The following is an 18,056-nucleotide window of genomic DNA, read 5'->3' as shown; positions in this document are numbered from 1 at the left end:
AGCAAGAGCAGCCTGTACAGAAACCGGTGGAACTCGCAGCAGCCTCCTGGGAACACGCGAGGCCACTCGTCCCCGGAGAGCATCACCCTCCCGGCGGTGCCGCCCGAGCCCAGCCGCGGCAGGACCGGGGGCGACCCTTTGTTCCGAGCGCCGCAGCAGCGCCGACAGACTCGGCCCCGAGCGCCGCTCTTCTCCGCGGCAGCAGCCCCCGCACCGGCCGGCGCCGAGGGTCCGCAGCCGCCCTGCGGCGGCGCACCGGAGATCGCCGCTCTCGGTAATTACACAACCGCCGGTGTCTCCCCCGCGCCCGGGCTGGGCAGGGCCCGCGCCGGCCACTCGGACCCGCTCCAACCCCCAGCCGGCGGCGGCGCGCGCAAGAGGCGGGCCCGCGCCGGCACACCCCTGCGCATAGCCACGCCCCTCACCGGCCCGGGGTCCCTCCGGCCCCGCCCCCGAGGTGGGCGTGCCCCGCCCGCTGCTTCCCGCGGTGGCGGCGCGGGTGTCACGTGGCGCGCGGCCCCGGACGCGGAAGTGCCGCGCGGTACCCGCGGGACGCGCACCGGCCGGTCAGGGCCCTGCGCTGCGCTGCGCTCCGCTCGGCTGTGGCACGGCCGGCCCCGACCGCGCTGCCTGGGGCTGGCTGGGCCCGCGGCGGCTGTGGGCGGCACGGAGCGTTAAGGTGTCCGGGCTCCCTGCGCGCCCGGCCTGCGCCGTTCTCCCCGGTGTCCTTCCCCCGGGGCTCTGGCGTGAGCCGCCGCGCTGCTCGCTCTGCGCTACTGTCCCCCGTGCGGGTAAGGACCCTGGCGGGCCCGTGTGCCCGAGCGCCCCTCGCCGCTGCTCCGGGCAGGAACTCGGGTGTCTCGATGCGCTTCTCGTTCCCTGTAAGCGAGCGGCCGAATGGACGCAGCGGTTCCATAGCTGCTTAGTGACTGTAACTGCTTGGGTTTGTTTGCTCTCCGCTCCGGCCCTGCTCTTTGTGGCGTCCCCGGAGCGGGTCTGCCGGCTCGCAGCCCCAAGCGGCGCTTCTTTCCAGACCCGCGTCAGTTCCAAGTTATAGAGCTTGTTTTAAGATTTTAGTTATACGGGTCTTTTTTTTGCCATCACGACTCTGTATGTAGCTCGGTAATTGACTTTCTGCAAAGCACATGTGCAAGCTGAGCCCTTTAATCTATTTGAAAAGCACACTTTTAGGTCGCTCTCTCCTTGTGCCTGTACCTGTAGCTGCCCCGCACCCTCCTGTGCTGGGCGCAGCTCTGCCGGGACAGCGTGCTGTGTTCACGTGCACAGCATACACAGTGGGTTCGCACTGACAAGAGATCTGTGTTTGCTTTCCTCTCTATGTTAGATATGCAAGATGCCTTCAACCGTCTTGACTCGAAGTGTCTGAGAGGAACTGGAGCTCAAGATGAGAACCAACAAGGTGTACAAGCTCGTCATACATAAGAAAGGGTTTGGAGGCAGTGGTCAGTATCTCCCAGCTCATAACAGTGAGAACACTCACGTAATTGAAAGCAATTGTTTTATCAATCTTTTTAACAAAAGAGTGAAGATGATACTTTGATGTAACAAGAAGTATTTCCAGCCAGAGTTTGGAAAGCTCTAATAACAGGATACAGCAAAATAAATGAACATTTATTGGAAGAGACCAAGATTGTATCTAAAAATAAAATTGCTTTATTTTTTCTTCCTCCCCTTTTTTTTTGCCACACTTTTCTCTTAATCTAGTGTTTCAGTCACCTGAATGAGTGACATATATGTCAGTGACTTATGACTGCACTTAGATGTGTTTCTGAGGAGTAATAACAGTGCCACGGATCGGATTGCTCCCTACTTCTAGACTTAAAGCACATTGATAAGTCTTGTTGAGGTTCTATAGCTGCCGACTTTCCTGCTGGTGTTTGTTGTATGAAAAGTACAGAAGGTGATTCTGCTTGCCTACATAAGACAGAGTCTTTTGTGAACATTTCTTTTGTAAAAGTTCTGTTATTTGTTTGTGCCTGCAGGAGTGGCTGGGTAGGGACCCTGTCATGTGGGGAATAGAAAGCCTTTTGCTGATGTGTTAATCTTGGTTTGATATATTTATGTATGCTGTGCTGTTGTGTGCAAACCTGCAGTTGTCTCTGTTTAGTATGTATCTGTTCACTGCCCTCATTCATTTATGTCTTGTAGATGATGAACTGGTGGTGAATCCTAAAGTATTTCTTCAAATCAAGCTGGGAGATGTTGTGGAAATTGCACATCCCAATGATGAATACAGGTAAATTCTCTTGCTGATAACAGTGAGGTTGGAACACTGAAAGGATCTGTTAATGTGTAGTGGTTTCTAGAGTGAGAGGCTCTTAGGGCTGACATAACTTTGCTTCAGGATGCTGCCATGATTTTTTTCTGCCTAAAGAGAAGTAAAGAGGTTAACTTTAGCAGGAGTGCTTCCTTAAAATTGCTGGAATTTGTTGTGTTTGATGTTAGTTTGCTGATCTTCCATAGGCCAAGTAACACCTGAATATAGAATTGACAATGCCTGTATCCTCTTCCTAGATCTGCTGTTACTTAAGGATTATTCTCCTCTCCTAGGCAAAAATAAAATTTTGTGGCCTTGTTGTATGAACCTGTTCACCCTGCAGCTGCTGTCTGAAAAGCATCAGTACACTTGTGTGAGGATCTGAGAAGTTCTTGTGTGACCTGGTTTCCCATTTGTAGTATCATCTTTACCTCAAGAGTACCTTATAATTATAAAGAGTGTAAGAAACAAGACAGAGAGACAGATGGAGAGGATGGTGTATGAAGCTTCCTAGAAAATATTCATGTTTCTCTTTAGCTTATGCTCTAGTCCATGTTACTAGTTTTGAGTGTGTGATTTACCAGAGAGAATGTTGGTATCTCAACTTGTCTACCTTTTTTCTCTTCTCCATGCTAGTCCCCTGCTTCTCCAAGTGAAGTCACTTAAGGAAGACCTGCAGAAAGGTAAAACTCGAGATTATGCACAGTAAAATCACAAGAAGGGTAACATGGCTGGGCTGTAGCTGTGACTGGCTAGCATGTATATCATAAGAAAGTCAATGCTTTGTCTGTTTAGCAAGGGAAGGATTAGAATTTTAACAGAAAACAGGCAGTTAGTTCTAAATCTCCTTTTGTTCGGGTAACATGAGTATGGTTTAAGCAAAGCTGGCTTTTTAGCCTGAAATTTGTGTTTCATAGCAGTCTGACTGTGCTGGTTTTGTACCTGTAAAGCCCTTGGAACCTGTTGGGGACATTGACATTGCTGTCCTTTCTCGTTCTCTGGCAGAAACGATAAGTGTGGACCAGACAGTTGCGCAGGTGTTCCGCCTGCGGCCGTACCAGGATGTCCATGTCAATGTTGTTGACCCGAAGGTGTGTGGTTTTGCCACTTGTTTCCATCCATTCCATCACTTGACTCAAATCAGAGCCCTGTGACTTTCCATGTACAGTAGTCTGGGGGAAAAAAGGCTTTTATTTTTTTTGAAAGATATTTAGTCTTCTTTCCTAAGAAAATGAGCCTTGGACTTTTGAATTATTTTTTGGTTTGTTATGTGTCTCTTCTCTCCCTACAATCTCTGCTCTCTTTTTGAACTCTATGATCCTGCTTCAACAGAGCTTGGTAGAAATGTAGCCATTTCACATATTTTTAAATTTCACAAGTTCATGATAACCAGGCACAATAAAGAAAAATAGAAAGTAGCCTAGTCAAAAGAAGAGCCATGGCCTGGATTTGCATTATTTGATACCACAGAGCCTCTTAGAGGCATTTCCTGTAAGTGTCCCAGCTATTAAAAGAGCTGCAGTCAGAACTTACATTCTGCACAAGACAGAAATCTGCAGGAAATGAGGCTTACTTAATGTCATGAACAAGGGCAGTAATCTGTTTTATTTCAGCTTCCAATATGCACTGAGACTTGTACTACAGATTTAGTTCTTGGGCTTTTTCTGATCACATTATGCAATGTTTTGCAGCTCACAGTAGTTGAGGTACATGGACAACTTTGTTATTTATTTGTATGGGCTTCCCCTTTATCTTGCAGTTTTAGGGATATTGACTTGGTTTTGAATGGCCCTTCTTGTAACATTTGGTTATTAAATGAACATATTGCTGGGCCCTTCCTAAAAACAACCAGTAAAATCTAAGCAATGTTTTTTGTCCATTTCCCAGGAGGTGACCTTGGACTTGGTGGAGCTGACATTTAAAGATCAGTATATTGGGCGTGGGGATATGTGGAGGCTGAAGAAGAGTTTGGTAAGGCCCCTGCTGCCCTTGGGCAGGGTGCAAGTGGTGAACCTTATATTTTGCTTGCTGTGAAAGAAAAGAAGTGCTTTGCAAAATGCAGAGAGCCAAAGACAGTGTCTGCAGCTCCTGAAGGTCTTGTGCTGTGAGTGGCACATCAGAGTTGGAGAAATGGGTGTAAATGTTGTAGAAAAACAAATCCCATCATTTCCTACTCCACTGCTATAATGGTGATTACTGCCTTGGGCATTGAAAATGCTGTAGGGAGTTTTTTTTGCTTATGTTCTGAATTTTAATGTTTTTCTACATTTGGAAGGAATTGAATCCAAATGTTTTTCAAGTAGAAGTATGCTGAAGTGTCCTCTCTCTGAGACTACCACTTAATAAGCAGCTATTAGAATATCTTCTGCCTGCATCTCTGAAGTGCAGTCTTTAGCTCCTCTAAGTGCAGTGAATTAGGCAAATGATCCCAGTTAGAGCTGATCTGTGTTAAAAGTGATTTTCTGTTGTCTATTACAGAGGTTCTGTAGGCTGAGCTATTAGTAGTAACTGCACTGAATGGATTCTGTGACTTCTGTCATAAAAATCGTGTTTGAGTGCAAGTGGTTTTTATGTACATTGTTCTTCTCACTCTGAGCCTGCTCTTCTTCTAACACATGTAACTCTTCTTTCCTAGGTCAGCACATGTGCCTATGTCACCCAAAAAGTTGAATTTGCAGGTATCAGGTCAGTGCCTCCTCTGAGGGCTTACTGTTACTTATTGCTTTAGCTTGATGAGTTTTAAGTATCCAAGTGGAGACTCTCTGTGAGAAATCCTTCATGTTTCATTGTTCTCTTACTCATCTACAGGTTTCTGTCTGCACCATGGGGTGGGGAAGGCTTCTATCTGGTTTGGGGTAAAAGAAACTAATAGTAGGGCAGCCAGCTACATTTGTGGCCTCTGATGGAGGGCAAATAATTTTCTTTTTATCTCTTAGAATATTTGCCCCCTTCCCAAGCTGTATTAATAGTTCAGAGGGGATTACTCCAGTTGCTTTTGGGGTGACACAGGGACCAGGAAATCTGCAGAATCAGAGGGAAATGGCTGTTTGACATCTTTTGGGTTAAACATCAGGTTTTAACCAAATAAGTCATCCTTGACTGCAGATTTTGGTACGTCTCTTACTTTCTCAAATACTGATTGTCTAATCTTCATATTCAAATATTCTGTACTTCTTTTCTTCCAGGGCCCAGGCAGGTGAACTGTGGGTAAAGAGTGAGAAAGTCACTTGTGGATACATCAGTGAGGACACCCGGGTAAGAGTTCAGGAAACAGGGGGAAAGATCCCTCGTTTTCCCTTGCCTGCCAGGATTTTTCTAATTCTGTCTTGCTTGCAGATTTGTATGGATCATTGGAATTGTCTGTGTTATAAAGTGAAGAATGGCAATAAGTTCAGGACAATAAATCATTATTAAACTTCAGCTCTGCTGTGCTGGCAGCACTAGGAATGACTTGTTAGAGGGGAAATGGCAACTTGTCAGAGGGGAAATTCCCTGTGATGCAAGGGCCACAGTTGTATGAGTTGCTGTGTAGTTAGGCTCTTCATTTGGGCTTTCTAATGGATGTACTTGGTTTTAAATGAGGTCTTGCCTTCCTTTGCAGGTGGTCTTCCGCTCTACTTCTGCCATGGTTTATATTTTTATCCAGATGAGCTGTGAAATGTGGGATTTTGATATTTATGGTACGTAGGTAACTGTGACTGTGGATGGTAGCAGCTGTCCTTTCTGCCCCTACCAGAAAACTGCCACTGCTATTTCTTTCTGCCACTTTGGCCTAAGCAGTGCTCCAGGGTGTGTTGTGGTCTTTCCTTAGATCCTTCCTTGCAGTGCCACCCATTACTGTCCCTGTCTGTGCCATCCTTCTGTCCCTGTAGAGTCTGGGTACCATTATCTCAGCCACTAAATCACTGTGAGCATTGGAAAGGTTCTCTATGGATATGAACGTGTTGGGTGATGAGGGCAGGTGCAAATTTGTAAATCCTGAAGCCAGAAATGTGTGGAAGTCCTGTGCAAAGAGGACCTTGATGTTTTAGATTTCTCTAGACATTGGCTTATTGAGGAAGTGAAACCTGCCTTAGCCCAGGTTGAAGTTGGTAACTTCAGCTGGAAGAATTACAGCTTCAGGCATTAAGAATGAGTCACTTCTCTGTGTCATCCTGGTTTTTTCTGGCTTAATTCTTTAGCAGACCTCTTGCTACTTCCTCTGACCATGTGTTCAGGCATATGGAACTGGGCAATTATTCAAATCAGAGCAGGGGATCAGTTGTGCATTCTATGCCTAAAAGATGGTACAGATGCTTTCCCAGCATGCTGCAAATTTGTTGAAAAAATGAATTCAAGGTCTGATCCTTCTGGCATTATGTCTCATGTTTACATCCTCTGAAAAAAAATGATGCTTTTAAATCTTTTTATCATAACACAGTCATGCTTTTTAATATTTTTACCCTCTTATCTTAGCAGTATTGTCCTTTATTATGAATACAGCTGCTCGACATTTAATAAATATAGTTGTCCTAGAATCTTAGGGTTAGATATGCCCCATATCTAACTTCAATAGGTGAAGTAACTATTGTTATCTGGTGCTCGGGAAATTTTTATTTTGCAGGGGATCTATACTTTGAGAAAGCTGTGAATGGTTTCCTTGCTGACCTCTTCACAAAATGGAAGGTAAATAGTTGATTGAGTTCAGGTTTATTTTTTTATTTTTCTGTAATTGTTAGGGACATCTCTCTGAACAGTAACACATCAGAATATCAAATTGCTGTGGGTATAAACAAACTGTGTCAACTGTCTGTCTTCTTAACAAAAATCTTGGCAACTACAGAGAGGAGCTTCTTTAGAGACTAGTGGAAAGTGCTCCTGGTAAATGTGATAAAGCCAAGCAGCACAGAATCTGCAGGACAGACCATTTGTTATTTCAGAGAGTCAGATGGAAAACTAATGCAGATCCATTAATGCAACAGTCTATAGGTTTTGTTAGTTACTTTTGTTTCTAGGTATGAGGGAAGAAAGGCTGTTACTATATGTGCATATACATGACTTTCTACCACATGTGGCTTTTAATGTTTTCTTTTTGCATTTGTTCTTCCTGGACAGGAGAAGAATTGCAGCCATGAAGTGACAGTGGTTTTATTTTCAAGAACATTTTATGAAGCAAAATCTATAGGTATGCAAATTCTCTATTTTCATGTTTCCATTTTTTAAGCCTATCTCATCTCTTGAAAGTTGGTCACAGGCTGACAGGGACTTTTTCTCTTTTTTTTAATTGCCATGTTCAAAGTATTCTTCATCAAGCACAGTAGGTACACAGCCATTGTTATGGAAGTACTGCAGTCAGAACCTTACATAGAAAAGTGCTGCAAATTTTCCTCATCATACTCAAGTTGTCATATTCGTTTAAAAGCAATTTTTTATTGTATAGGAGGTCTGATTTTCTCCAAGTATTTTGGTTTTTAGTTTGCTTGCTGGAGGCTTTTTGTTGTTTGTTGCTTGTTTATTTTTTAATGGAAATAACAAGCTTTTTGCTGGAAAAGATTAGTCATTTCTGTAGAAGAGCATGAGATAAGATCTGCTTTTCCTTCCTTTCAGATGAGTTTCCTGAAACACATCGTGCATCAATTCGGCAGGATCACGAGGGAAGATTTTATGAAGATTTTTACAAGTATGTTTTCCTCCCAGTTCTTTTCACCTCTTGTCCCACAGTGTATGTGCAACCCAATGCACCCTTTTGTGCATTTCTTTATAGTTTGTTCATCCCTTGTCACCTCCCTTCATAGCTTCTTTCATGGGCCTCATCAGGCTGTGTTTTTTCTAGAGTTGTAGTTCAGAATGAGAGGCGGGAGGAGTGGACCTCCTTGCTTGTGACCATTAAAAAGCTTTTCATCCAGTATCCTGTGTTGGTACGACTCGAGCAAGCAGGTACAAGAATCTTCCTTTCCCTGCTTTTATCCTTTGCTTCTCTTTTTATATTTTAAAATTTGTGGCTTGTCAGTGAACTATCCATTTTTAGTTGGAGTCTGGTGTCATGTTATTTAGTGCTCTCCTGGCTGGGCAATTTGCCTCGGTCTTTCTGTGGAACTTAATAACATCAATTTTGCCTGTAATTTTTGAACCAATAGTATTTAGTACAGATAAATTTTTCTGTGTTTTTTTATTATATGAAGCTAGTATACAGGAATTATGATTTTTTTTCTTCTTTCTGAATACTTTTCCAGAGGGCTTTCCTTCAGGTTACAATTCTACCTCAGCACAAGGGAACTACCTGGAGGCTATAAATCTTTCATTCAATGGTAAGTTACGAGCAATAGGTAAAAATACGACCACTGAGGCAGCTGCTGATAAATGGCTGTGGACTTGTTACTTTTTCCTTAACACTGTGAAGAGGAGGGGAATATTAGGGGGTCACCTGCCTTGCTCTGAAAGAAACATCCAGGGTGTTCTGACAGTATTGCTGCTTTCTCTCTGGCAGTGTTTGACAAGCATTACATCAACCGCAACTTCGACCGCACGGGGCAGATGTCGGTGGTGATCACCCCCGGCGTGGGGGTGTTCGAGGTGGACCGGCTGCTCATGATCCTGACCAAGCAGCGCATGATTGACAACGGTAATTACTGTGCCTGCTGCCTCTGAAGGCAAACACGGGTTTGGGGAAGATCCAGCTGCTTCTGGCTGTGAAAAAGTATCTACTGTAAGCTGTGTGCTCTGGGAGGAAGGGTTACAGCTGCAAGACTTGTGTCTGCACTTCGTGTTGAACAGAGCAGATTTTCAGAGTACTCACAGGCATTTAGTGTCTTTTGTTTGTGTCAGAGAACTTCACCTGTCTGTGCAAACCTTTCCCTTAAAGGATAATCCTGCATGAGTTGCATTAGTTTAGGAAAATAATTTCTTCTATCCCCACAGGTACTGTTGGTTTGTAGCCATACCATGAGACCATTAACTACCATATTCTTGCCTCTTATAATATGATGTGAATACATGTTGGGTCTTCAATTCATATTGATGATCTATTTGGTCTTAGCATATCAGTTCTGCTTGGATAGCTGAACTCTACTGTTGTCTGTTTACAGGGATAGGTGTGGATTTGGTGTGCATGGGAGAGCAACCCTTGCATGCTGTACCACTCTTTAAGGTAAGGCTGCTTTCCTTTCTCTTGTTCTGCTGCAAACATTACTCATTTTGTGACTGGCTGGATGCAGGTAGTTGCTTCTGAATTACTTTTACAGCTCCATAATCGTTGTGGCCCTGGTGATTCGCGAATGGGTGATGACTACAATATCCCACATTGGATAAATCATAGGTAGGTGAATTCTGTCAGCTTTTGCTAAACACTTCTGCTTTGCTTTACTCCTCATAATCTCTTGAATTCTCTTTCTTCTTTTATCTCCTCTGCTTTCCTTGTGAGGCAAAGGAAATATTAAATTAGTCTTGCAGAGCTCTGGGCATTAATGCAACCTAACAGAAATGACAGGATTTTCAAACACCTGGTGTGAATCACTACAGTTGTGTAAATCAGGAAGAGTTGTGTAAATGGCACAGTAGAAGTGGATGTGTTTCTGCAGAAAGAGAAAATGAGCAGGGCAATGCAGGTTTAAGGAGTGTCTAGACTGAGACTGTAGAAGTATCAAAGCCCTGTCTTTAGGCAAAGAGTAGCTTCTCTCAACCATCCCTCAGTGTTTTCCATACTTTTTTTATGCACAGAAAGCTATCCCTTTTTCTCTATCCAATAGCTGACTCAGGTCTCTGGTCTGCTTACTGTGTAGTAAACCAACTGTGTTGAGTTCTTAAAGCCACACTATTTTTTCTTTCAGTTTCTACACATCCAAAAGCCAACTCCTGTGTAACAGTTTCACTCCACGGATTAAGCTGGCAGGAAGGAAGGTGGGAATCTTTCTGATTTATATTTTCTTACTAGCTTTTCTGATAGCTCTTCTCCGCCAAGCATCACAAGTATTCCAAAGCTGAAACTAAGTTTCTGTTTTAAAAGGCTATGAAAGCAAAGCTGCAAGGTTTGTTGTGGGGATTGTGAATGAGAGGTAGTTTGTAGGTCTTTCCTTCCTGGATAAAACTGGGTGAGAAGTGTTTTAGCCATCATAAAAATTAGTTTCATTCTGTAACAAAGAACTGTATGGAGAGGAAGAAAGGTGTTGAGCATTGTGTTTTTCACACAGGTTTGTGACCAAGTATCAGTATTTAATATTTCTGAAGCTGTCTGGCTGCCTCACTGAGTCAGCAAACTGAATTTTGTCTTCTTGGTCACACTGGGGATGTTTTCTTAGAACATGCTGACTGATTCCCTTCCCTCTGTCTTTTCTGTTGCTCCTTTTTTTTTTTTCTCTTTCTTGTTTGTTTTTTTGGTCACTTCACACTTCCTTTGTTGGACCCTCCAGCCACTGACGGAGAAAGCAAAAAATAATCGTGATGCCTGTAAGTAATTCTGTTCTGGAATGATCTGTCCCACTGACTCCCAAAAGTAACAAACAGCTGCAAGAAGACAATGACACTTCAGCACAAGCAAGGGACAATTGTTACAGAAAACCATCAAACTCGTATTTGAGCGTTTCCTATATTTGTTACTGGAGATGCTGATGTGCATGTGCCAGTTGACTTCTTGGCAGTTCATCAGTTAGTGTTTAGAATGTATGGGGGAAAGACATTATGGCCTCAGACAGCCTGATTCAGAGGCACCAACTTTGATAATTGAGCTGCTCCAGCCGCTCTGCTTGTGACACTTTGGGATTTCTTTTGGAATAGATACTTCCCTTAGGGGTGAGAGGTGGATACTCTGCCTTGCAGATCTTGAACATTCTTGAAAGATGTTCTAGTGCTGTATGACTTTTATTTCAGCATTAGGAGCTCCAAAGGATGCTGAGAATGCCTTGCCTATCCAGGTAGATTATGATGGCTATGATGCCCAGGTGTTCCGGCTGCCAGGCCCAGCCAGAGCCCAGCGCTGTACCACTTTCAGGTGAGAGCCTTGGGAGTGCACTGCTTCTGGAGTAGCCATGTTATGTGTGCTTGATACATAAAATACTTGGAGAAATACAAAGGTAATTGATCTCCACATGCTCACAGTTGAACAAGCTTCATCTGTACCTGATCTTCGTGACTGGTTTGTCTGGTGTTGTACTTCTAAGATAGTGTGTGGGGTCTAGGAAAAGGCATAAATATATGTATTTTTCTTGAAATCTTTAATTTTGTTTGAAGTGGAATAAAGCTAGTCTTTCTAGCACATTTTGCAAGGGAGTTAAGAAAGTATTTGTACAGTAGACTTGCACAGAGTTGTAGAAATAGATTGTTTGATGCACTGCTTAGTAACTTGTGAGCAGGGTGGTGAGGAATCCTCCCTGAAAATGATGCCTGTCTGAATGAGAGAAGAGGCAGAAAAGCTGAGTGCAGGTTCTCAACTATTCCATGTCCTTTTGTCTGAGGAGAAAGGCTGATTATTCTCAGGTCCTTGCCGAATTCATTGAAAAAATGATAAATTTCACTGCTTTATAGGAAATGCAGGGTTGACAAGCTTGTTTTGAAGTTCTTCTTTTACTTTGCTTCTTTCAGTAGTATTGCCTAATTCAGAGCATGTGGACTCTCTGGTTAGTATGTTCATTTGAGCAGCCTGTAGGAACCCATGCTGAAAGATGGCAGCACAATTTAAGCAGTTCATAATTCCAAGTAGTTTCCCTATAGCTACATGGTTCTGTAGGCTGAGGTCTGTAGGCTAGGCCACATCTCTACCACGATGGTGTGGTGTCTGTAGGATTACAGAGGGAGCTGAGCAGGTCCTCTCACAGCCCTTGTGCTGGAAGTGTTGCAGTGTTCTTGTTGTGTTGTGTGACGCACAGAAGTATAAATGACCCAACCAGTCAAAAAAGACAGTGATGGCTTCCCTGTAATGCTCTTCTTGAGTTCACCTGCTGAGCATCGAGTCTTTTGCATGACTTGGGTCTGAACCAGCCCCCTGACAACCTGGGGATTGATCTCTCTTTGCTGTCCCTGGCATCCATCCCTCTGGGCAGGTCAGTGAGGGAGCGGGAGAGCCGCACGAGGAAGAGCTCCAGCTCCTACGACGTCTCGTGCAGCCCCTCCCTGCAGAGCCGCGCGCTGCCCCCCGAGGAGGTGAGGAGCCAGGCTTCCGACGACAGCTCTCTGGGCAAGATCTCCAACATCCTGATGATCCCACGGCCTCACCTGCACCAGTGTGAAGTCAGCAGCTCCTTGGGCTACACCAGCACCAGAGGTCAGCCTGGGGCAGGTGGGAAGGTGCCTTTGGTGGGGAGAGAAGGGGGAAGTTTGTGTTGGCCACTGCCAGGCCAGCACAGTGGAGATGGTGCTTGTATTGGCACTCATGGTACAGCTTTTCTGTAGCTGCAGCTGGGTGTGCATTCTCCCTTTGTCAGCCTTGTCCAATTCCATTGCTTTTTTTTAATAGCTTGTCCTAAATAGAAGTGTCCTGACACTGATTTGCTCTTTTCCCTTGCCTATTGCCTTCTTTAGTACTTGACTGTTCTCCTGTGCCTGCCTGCAAGTGTGGACATATGCAAGGAACTTGTATTATCCAGGTCACCTATAATCTATTGAATGAGAACTGGCCTTAGCAGTGAGCCCTGGGGGACCCTGCTTATAACATTTCTCTGTGGGGATTTGTTGTCATTAAGACTCACTTTCTGAATCTTTCCTTTTGACAATGCATTGCTGAGCTGTCTCAGTCTGTTAGCAGTGCTGGCACTCCTCTTTTCTTCCTTTCCAATTGAATTTTGTTCTCAGGCAGTATGCACTATCTAACACAAACACAGCTCATTTCTAGGTAAATTGTATTCCTCCTGCAACTGCTTCATCTTCTATAAAATTCTGTCCCTGAAGGCTCTTAATGGTTTTTTCGTGCCATGCTGTATGACACTGATACCATATTTATCCTGTCACAGGAATGGCAGTTACTGGTGTGGAGCTGCTCTCACACAGTGTACTTGACATCACATCTACCATTCATGTTTTCCCCTGCTGTCAGTTAATACAACTCTTTTCTTTCTTTGGTATTTCTGTTACTCCTTTAGTTTAAAGGATAGTTGTGTGACCCAGCTGAAGGTGTTCAGCAGGATGTGTGTGGATTAGGACTGGCAGGGAGGGAAGAGTCAAAGAAACTGAGGTTTTCCACAGGTTGTATTTGACACTATAGAATGGTAAATGAGACCCTTCTTTCTCTTTGGGATTTTCACTTGTTGTGCAGAGTAATTGCTACTTATCTATCTGGTATTTTCTCTCCTATTTCTAAATAACTGCACTTCTGTTCTACACTGACTAGTGACAACTGATACCTTGTGGAGATCATGTTCCACATCTTCTGGGAGTAATCCCTGATTTCAGTGCTCAGATCTGAGTGTTACAGAAAAGACACGTGTACACGGTGAAGCTGTAGCTTCAGTACTCATCCTGAAGTTTTTATGTCAGTCTTTTGATTTCTCAAGAATTCTCTACGCTCTGAGTAGCCCTTCATAACTGGCTTAGCAAGTGGTTTCTTAATGGATTCATTTAGTAGAAGTTTACAGTTTACAGCAGTGCTGTAATGGCAGAGGGAGTAATGCTTTGTTCTTGTCTGGGTTCTTGTTTACATTGTAACTTTCAGGCTGGATAGAAACTGCTTCAGCTTCTCTTCCTGCTTATTTCTTAGGTCTCCTTATTTCCCTTACCCTGGGCAGGCTTTATATCCCTGAGCAGTGAATTCTCTTGTGCTTGGCTCCTGCAGGACCTCACGCTGGCTTGGTTGTGTTTTGCAGATTTCCTGGAGAACACGCTGGAGTCGCAGCAGCGCGACTCCAGCGCCCCGGGGCGGTTCCACGTGGGCAGCGCGGAGTCGCTGCTGCACATCCGCCCGGGCGGGTACGCGCCCCAGCGCGCCCTCATCAACCCCTTCGCCCCGTCCCGCATGCCCATGAAGCTGACATCGAACCGCAGGCGCTGGATGCACACCTTCCCCGTGGGTGAGCTGCCTCTTTGTAATCCAGGATTAGCACGGCAAAAGAGCCAGTGAGAGCTCTGCTGTGTTAAAGTGCTCTACACACTACACTCATTTGTGTGCAGGCCCCAGCAATCCTCTTTTGGGAAATAACCTCTATTTGCAAATGAGCAGCAACAGGTACAGAGCAAGTCCCTGTTGCAAGGAGTCTAACCCTAACCCTGTTGAAGGGAATTGTAACTACAATTTGGGTTCTTTTTCTGATGCTGAATTGTTTGCATAATTGTTTAATGCCTTGTAAGTAGGCACTCCAAAATATTTAAGAATATTTTACTTCACTTGTTTCAGAGGAGACGGCAAAGGTTCAAGGCTTTGAAGATTTTGTGAACATGCTTGCTTAATGTCCATTAGCTCGCATTGCTTATGCTGTTGGCAAAAGAGGGGAAAAGCAGCTGAGAAATCAGTGCAGATGTGGTGATCAGTGATCCGATTGTACCTGTGCAGGTCCCTCAGGAGAAGCTATCCAGATCCATCATCAGACCCGGCAGAATATGGCAGAAATGCAGGGCAGTGGGCAGCAGGATTTGACACATTCCTCTGCGGAGCTGCTGGAGCTGGCTTACCATGAGGCAACTGGCAGGTGAGCCATTTGCTCACTCTTCAGTGTTGGGTTTGTAGACCATGAGATCAGGTCTGTAGATAACCAGCTAGGCTCTGTTTCTCTCCTGAAGGGATGTGAGTAGCTGGTTCTCTGCTGTCCTGCAAAGGCAGTGTTTTGGTTCCCGCTGGAGGCAAACAAACAGTATGGACATTTATGGAAGGCTGTCACAGCCTTCTCTGCGCTGCCCTTGTGCCATTATCTCTGCCCACATCAGTGAGGAAGAGCTTGCTTCCAGCCTGGGCTGGGCTGAGGCACAGGGGCTCAGGGCTCCTTGGTGCATTTGCTAAAAGCAGGGGATGGCACGAGTGAGGAAGGCTGCACAAAACAGGCTGCTTTGTTTCTCTGCAGACACGTCAGCTCTCGGCATCCAGGGGAAAGTGGCTCCTTCCTGAGCTTCGGCGGGGCAGAGGAGTACGGGAACGGGCTGGGGGCCGGCCCCAGCACAGGTAAGGGCTGGGACAGGGGGGCAGGGACACGTGGGGGGACGGGCACGGCAAAGCAGGAGGAGTCGAGAGTGGGAAAACAGTGATCTGTTCGTGCACTTACTTGGACTTCTTGGTGTATGGTTGTTCTTTGGGTTGCTTTGTTGCTTTTAGTTTTGTTTAATTGTCTCTGCTTCTCTAGGTGTGTGTTGTAAGGTTTGTTACAGAAAGATGCTCATTGTTTACTGATAATAAGCTCTCAGGCAGTAACTGAGTTCTGTAATAACAGAGTAGTGATGTTCAGACACAAAAAATAACTAAATATGCCCTGGTGTTCAGAAGCCTTTTTTTTTTTTTTTTTTTTGATGGGGCTGCCTTAAGCTGTTATCCTTTAGAGAAAAGATGTGTCTCTACTTTCTATTAAAAATTACCTCTATTTTCCTTAACTTACCCAGACACCTGAATTAGTGAAAATTCTCAACATTTCTTTTCAGCCCTGTAAATGGAACAGCATGCTATGTTAAGCATTCTGCTGTGTTGTCTGTTTGCTTGTGACCTACCCTCTGCTTTTGTGGAGATGCATTTTAGTTAGGCACATGGAAGAAAGTTGAACTTTTGGACTACAGCATTGAAGACTTATTTTCTCAAAAATAATTTGACGTTCTTTTCTCAAAACCAATTTAAAGATTATTTTTTTTTTTTAAGAATAAATTTGCCCTTCTGAATTACACTGGATTAAGACATGTTTATTTTCCATCATGCCTTGCAGAGCCATAAAGAAGTTAGCAGACTTAATTTTCTTGTGCCTCATCTTGTATTCTTGTAGTCACATTTAAAATTATTTTCTGTTGCTTTCTTCTGTGAATTTCTTCTGATTACATTTCATTTTCTTGCTTTACATTTTTGGTATTCTGGCTTCCGAATAGGCTCTGTTTGTTTTTGCAATTGCCAAACTGCATTTCAGCTGGCTGCAGCTTGCACAATGTAGATGCAGAGCATGTCCTGGCAATAAACATGCTTGCATTTATGGAATTTCTTTGGGTCTGTAGACCCTCACCTATCTATAGGGGCCACACTGGGTACTCAGTGATTGGGCTGAGAGCTCTCCCTTATGGTTTGAGTCACCTCTGAAATGAAGCAGTCTGAGGGGCTTTTTGTTTTTTGAAATTTTCAGAAATGCGGTTTCTTAGTGAGTCTGGTTCTCCCCTGCTGCCTGCAGCATGGTGTGGTGCATCACACCTTCAGAGTGCAGAATGCTCCCCTGTGTTTCCCTTGGGCTCGGGACGCTGTCGCTGCTGCCCCGCAGATGGAGGTGGTAGCTCAGAGAAGGAGATGCTGCGGTTGCAGTTCCCGGTGTGGATGGCAGATGGCAGGAGGAGCTGCTGGAAGGTGAAGGCTGCTCAGAGCCAGCTCCCCTGCGGGTCACTGCCATCATCACGTAGCAGAAATCCACCCTTTCTCTTACAGGGGAACAGCAACGGTGCTGATACCAATTTCCTGGGTAAATCTACCTAAGCTAGTTTTAAACAATAGTCCCTTATAAATGTTTGGAGGCTTACTGAAATTTTTATTTTGATAAATGGCAGTTTTTCTTGTCTCCTTAGCATCTCGTTTTCTGTCATATGCCACACCAGCTGTTTATAGGAGCTTATAGCATCTACTTTTCAAGATGTTTCACCGTTTTGGTGAGGAGAGTTTTGTTTGGGTGTCAGCTACTGAGCACTTCTAGTGAGATGTTCAAGTTTGATCCAAGATATATTTTTTCCCATTAATTGGCTTAGTGTTTTTTTCTCCTGTGCAGAACCCTGGGATTTTCCATGCAGAGAAATTCTGTATCTTAAAACATCATCATGCTTTTGTTTTATTTTTATTTGAAATTCACGAGAAGCGCATAATTGCTTAAAATGAAAAAAACCCATTTTTTTCTTGTAGGGGTGAACCTCAAATCTCAGAACAAGGATTCCTTGGAAGATGCTGTCTCTAATTCTCCAGATCCAAGTAAGCAGGAGAAAGGTTTGGAAGAGAGTTTGCATAGGTGGGAAGATGGGGAGGGAAAGGGCATGTACATATATAGAGGCATCAGGAGGTGGTAGGCAAGAAACTGAGGAGCCTCCTTGGCTTTTGGCAGAGGTTTATTTTGGCCTGCAGTAATTTGCAGGATCTGCCTGTACTGTCTCACTGTGATTGCAGTTCCGTAGTTCTTAAGAACATGTGAAGCTGTTTGTTGTGTTACAGCTGAAATTCTTTCCTAACCAGACACTATTCTGCAAAAAGCTAAAGCTGCTGAACACTTATCTGCCTCTCAGTATGAAAAGTTTGTTTGGTACCAGCTTGTTGAAGTAGAATTAGTACAGTCAGTTTCTGAATTTGGTACCATTTACTGAGAAATATGTGCCTTCACTTCCTAGAGAAACAAGTGTGTCATTGCTTAAGAAAGCATTTTCTTTGTAGTAGTCTGTCATGTATTACTTTCTTGTGCAGTGTTCCTGCCATTGGTGTTAACAGTTTTATAGTAAAATAAATTTCTCTCTGTAGGAGCTCTATGACAAGAAGTTATGCCTCAGTAGGTGATACAGATTGTTTGAATTGGGTCAGAATGTAATGCAGTGGTGATCTGATGATTTGCTATCATCTAGTTAGCTTTTCTTTTTTGATGTCTACTTTTACATCCCTGTAATCTCAAAACTGCAGCATAACTCTAGGAAAGGGTGTGGGAAAAGATTGCTTTCCAAGTTACTATTTTTCTGATCT

General features: G+C 44.3%; 1 protein-coding gene across 9 annotated transcripts in view; it reads left to right on the top strand.

The window, feature by feature from the left end:
- The first annotated feature begins 498 nt into the window (after nucleotides 1-498).
- The window catches only part of DEPDC5 (DEP domain containing 5, GATOR1 subcomplex subunit), a 39,185-nt gene continuing 21,627 nt past the window's right edge, over nucleotides 499-18,056 (top strand). For 4 of the 9 annotated variants that reach the window (XM_041488460.1, XM_041488463.1, XM_041488462.1 and 1 more), the window contains exons 1-25: nucleotides 499-791; nucleotides 1,346-1,463; nucleotides 2,170-2,257; nucleotides 2,915-2,961; nucleotides 3,284-3,369; nucleotides 4,166-4,249; nucleotides 4,914-4,963; nucleotides 5,464-5,533; nucleotides 5,880-5,958; nucleotides 6,882-6,943; nucleotides 7,373-7,442; nucleotides 7,865-7,937; nucleotides 8,091-8,194; nucleotides 8,491-8,565; nucleotides 8,745-8,879; nucleotides 9,343-9,404; nucleotides 9,499-9,572; nucleotides 10,084-10,153; nucleotides 10,663-10,699; nucleotides 11,120-11,240; nucleotides 12,289-12,509; nucleotides 14,044-14,247; nucleotides 14,727-14,862; nucleotides 15,232-15,329; nucleotides 17,238-17,303. In XM_041488460.1, the coding sequence (XP_041344394.1) occupies nucleotides 1,406-1,463; nucleotides 2,170-2,257; nucleotides 2,915-2,961; nucleotides 3,284-3,369; nucleotides 4,166-4,249; nucleotides 4,914-4,963; nucleotides 5,464-5,533; nucleotides 5,880-5,958; nucleotides 6,882-6,943; nucleotides 7,373-7,442; nucleotides 7,865-7,937; nucleotides 8,091-8,194; nucleotides 8,491-8,565; nucleotides 8,745-8,879; nucleotides 9,343-9,404; nucleotides 9,499-9,572; nucleotides 10,084-10,153; nucleotides 10,663-10,699; nucleotides 11,120-11,240; nucleotides 12,289-12,509; nucleotides 14,044-14,247; nucleotides 14,727-14,862; nucleotides 15,232-15,329; nucleotides 17,238-17,303 (2,170 nt within the window). In that variant the 5' untranslated portion in view covers nucleotides 499-791; nucleotides 1,346-1,405. The remainder of the gene's footprint in view (nucleotides 792-1,345; nucleotides 1,464-2,169; nucleotides 2,258-2,914; nucleotides 2,962-3,283; nucleotides 3,370-4,165; nucleotides 4,250-4,913; nucleotides 4,964-5,463; nucleotides 5,534-5,879; nucleotides 5,959-6,881; nucleotides 6,944-7,372; nucleotides 7,443-7,864; nucleotides 7,938-8,090; nucleotides 8,195-8,490; nucleotides 8,566-8,744; nucleotides 8,880-9,342; nucleotides 9,405-9,498; nucleotides 9,573-10,083; nucleotides 10,154-10,662; nucleotides 10,700-11,119; nucleotides 11,241-12,288; nucleotides 12,510-14,043; nucleotides 14,248-14,726; nucleotides 14,863-15,231; nucleotides 15,330-17,237; nucleotides 17,304-18,056) is intronic. The other 5 variants (XM_041488459.1, XM_041488458.1, XM_041488457.1 and 2 more) reach the window with 2 other exon arrangements.

This window comes from Pyrgilauda ruficollis, unplaced genomic scaffold (genome assembly GCF_017590135.1).
Source record: "Pyrgilauda ruficollis isolate IOZ18807 unplaced genomic scaffold, ASM1759013v1 scaffold9, whole genome shotgun sequence".
In the NCBI taxonomy this organism is placed as follows: Eukaryota; Metazoa; Chordata; class Aves; order Passeriformes; family Passeridae; genus Pyrgilauda; species Pyrgilauda ruficollis.
The sequence above is the reverse complement of the archived record's forward strand: the minus strand, read 5'-3'. Positions and strand labels throughout refer to the sequence as shown.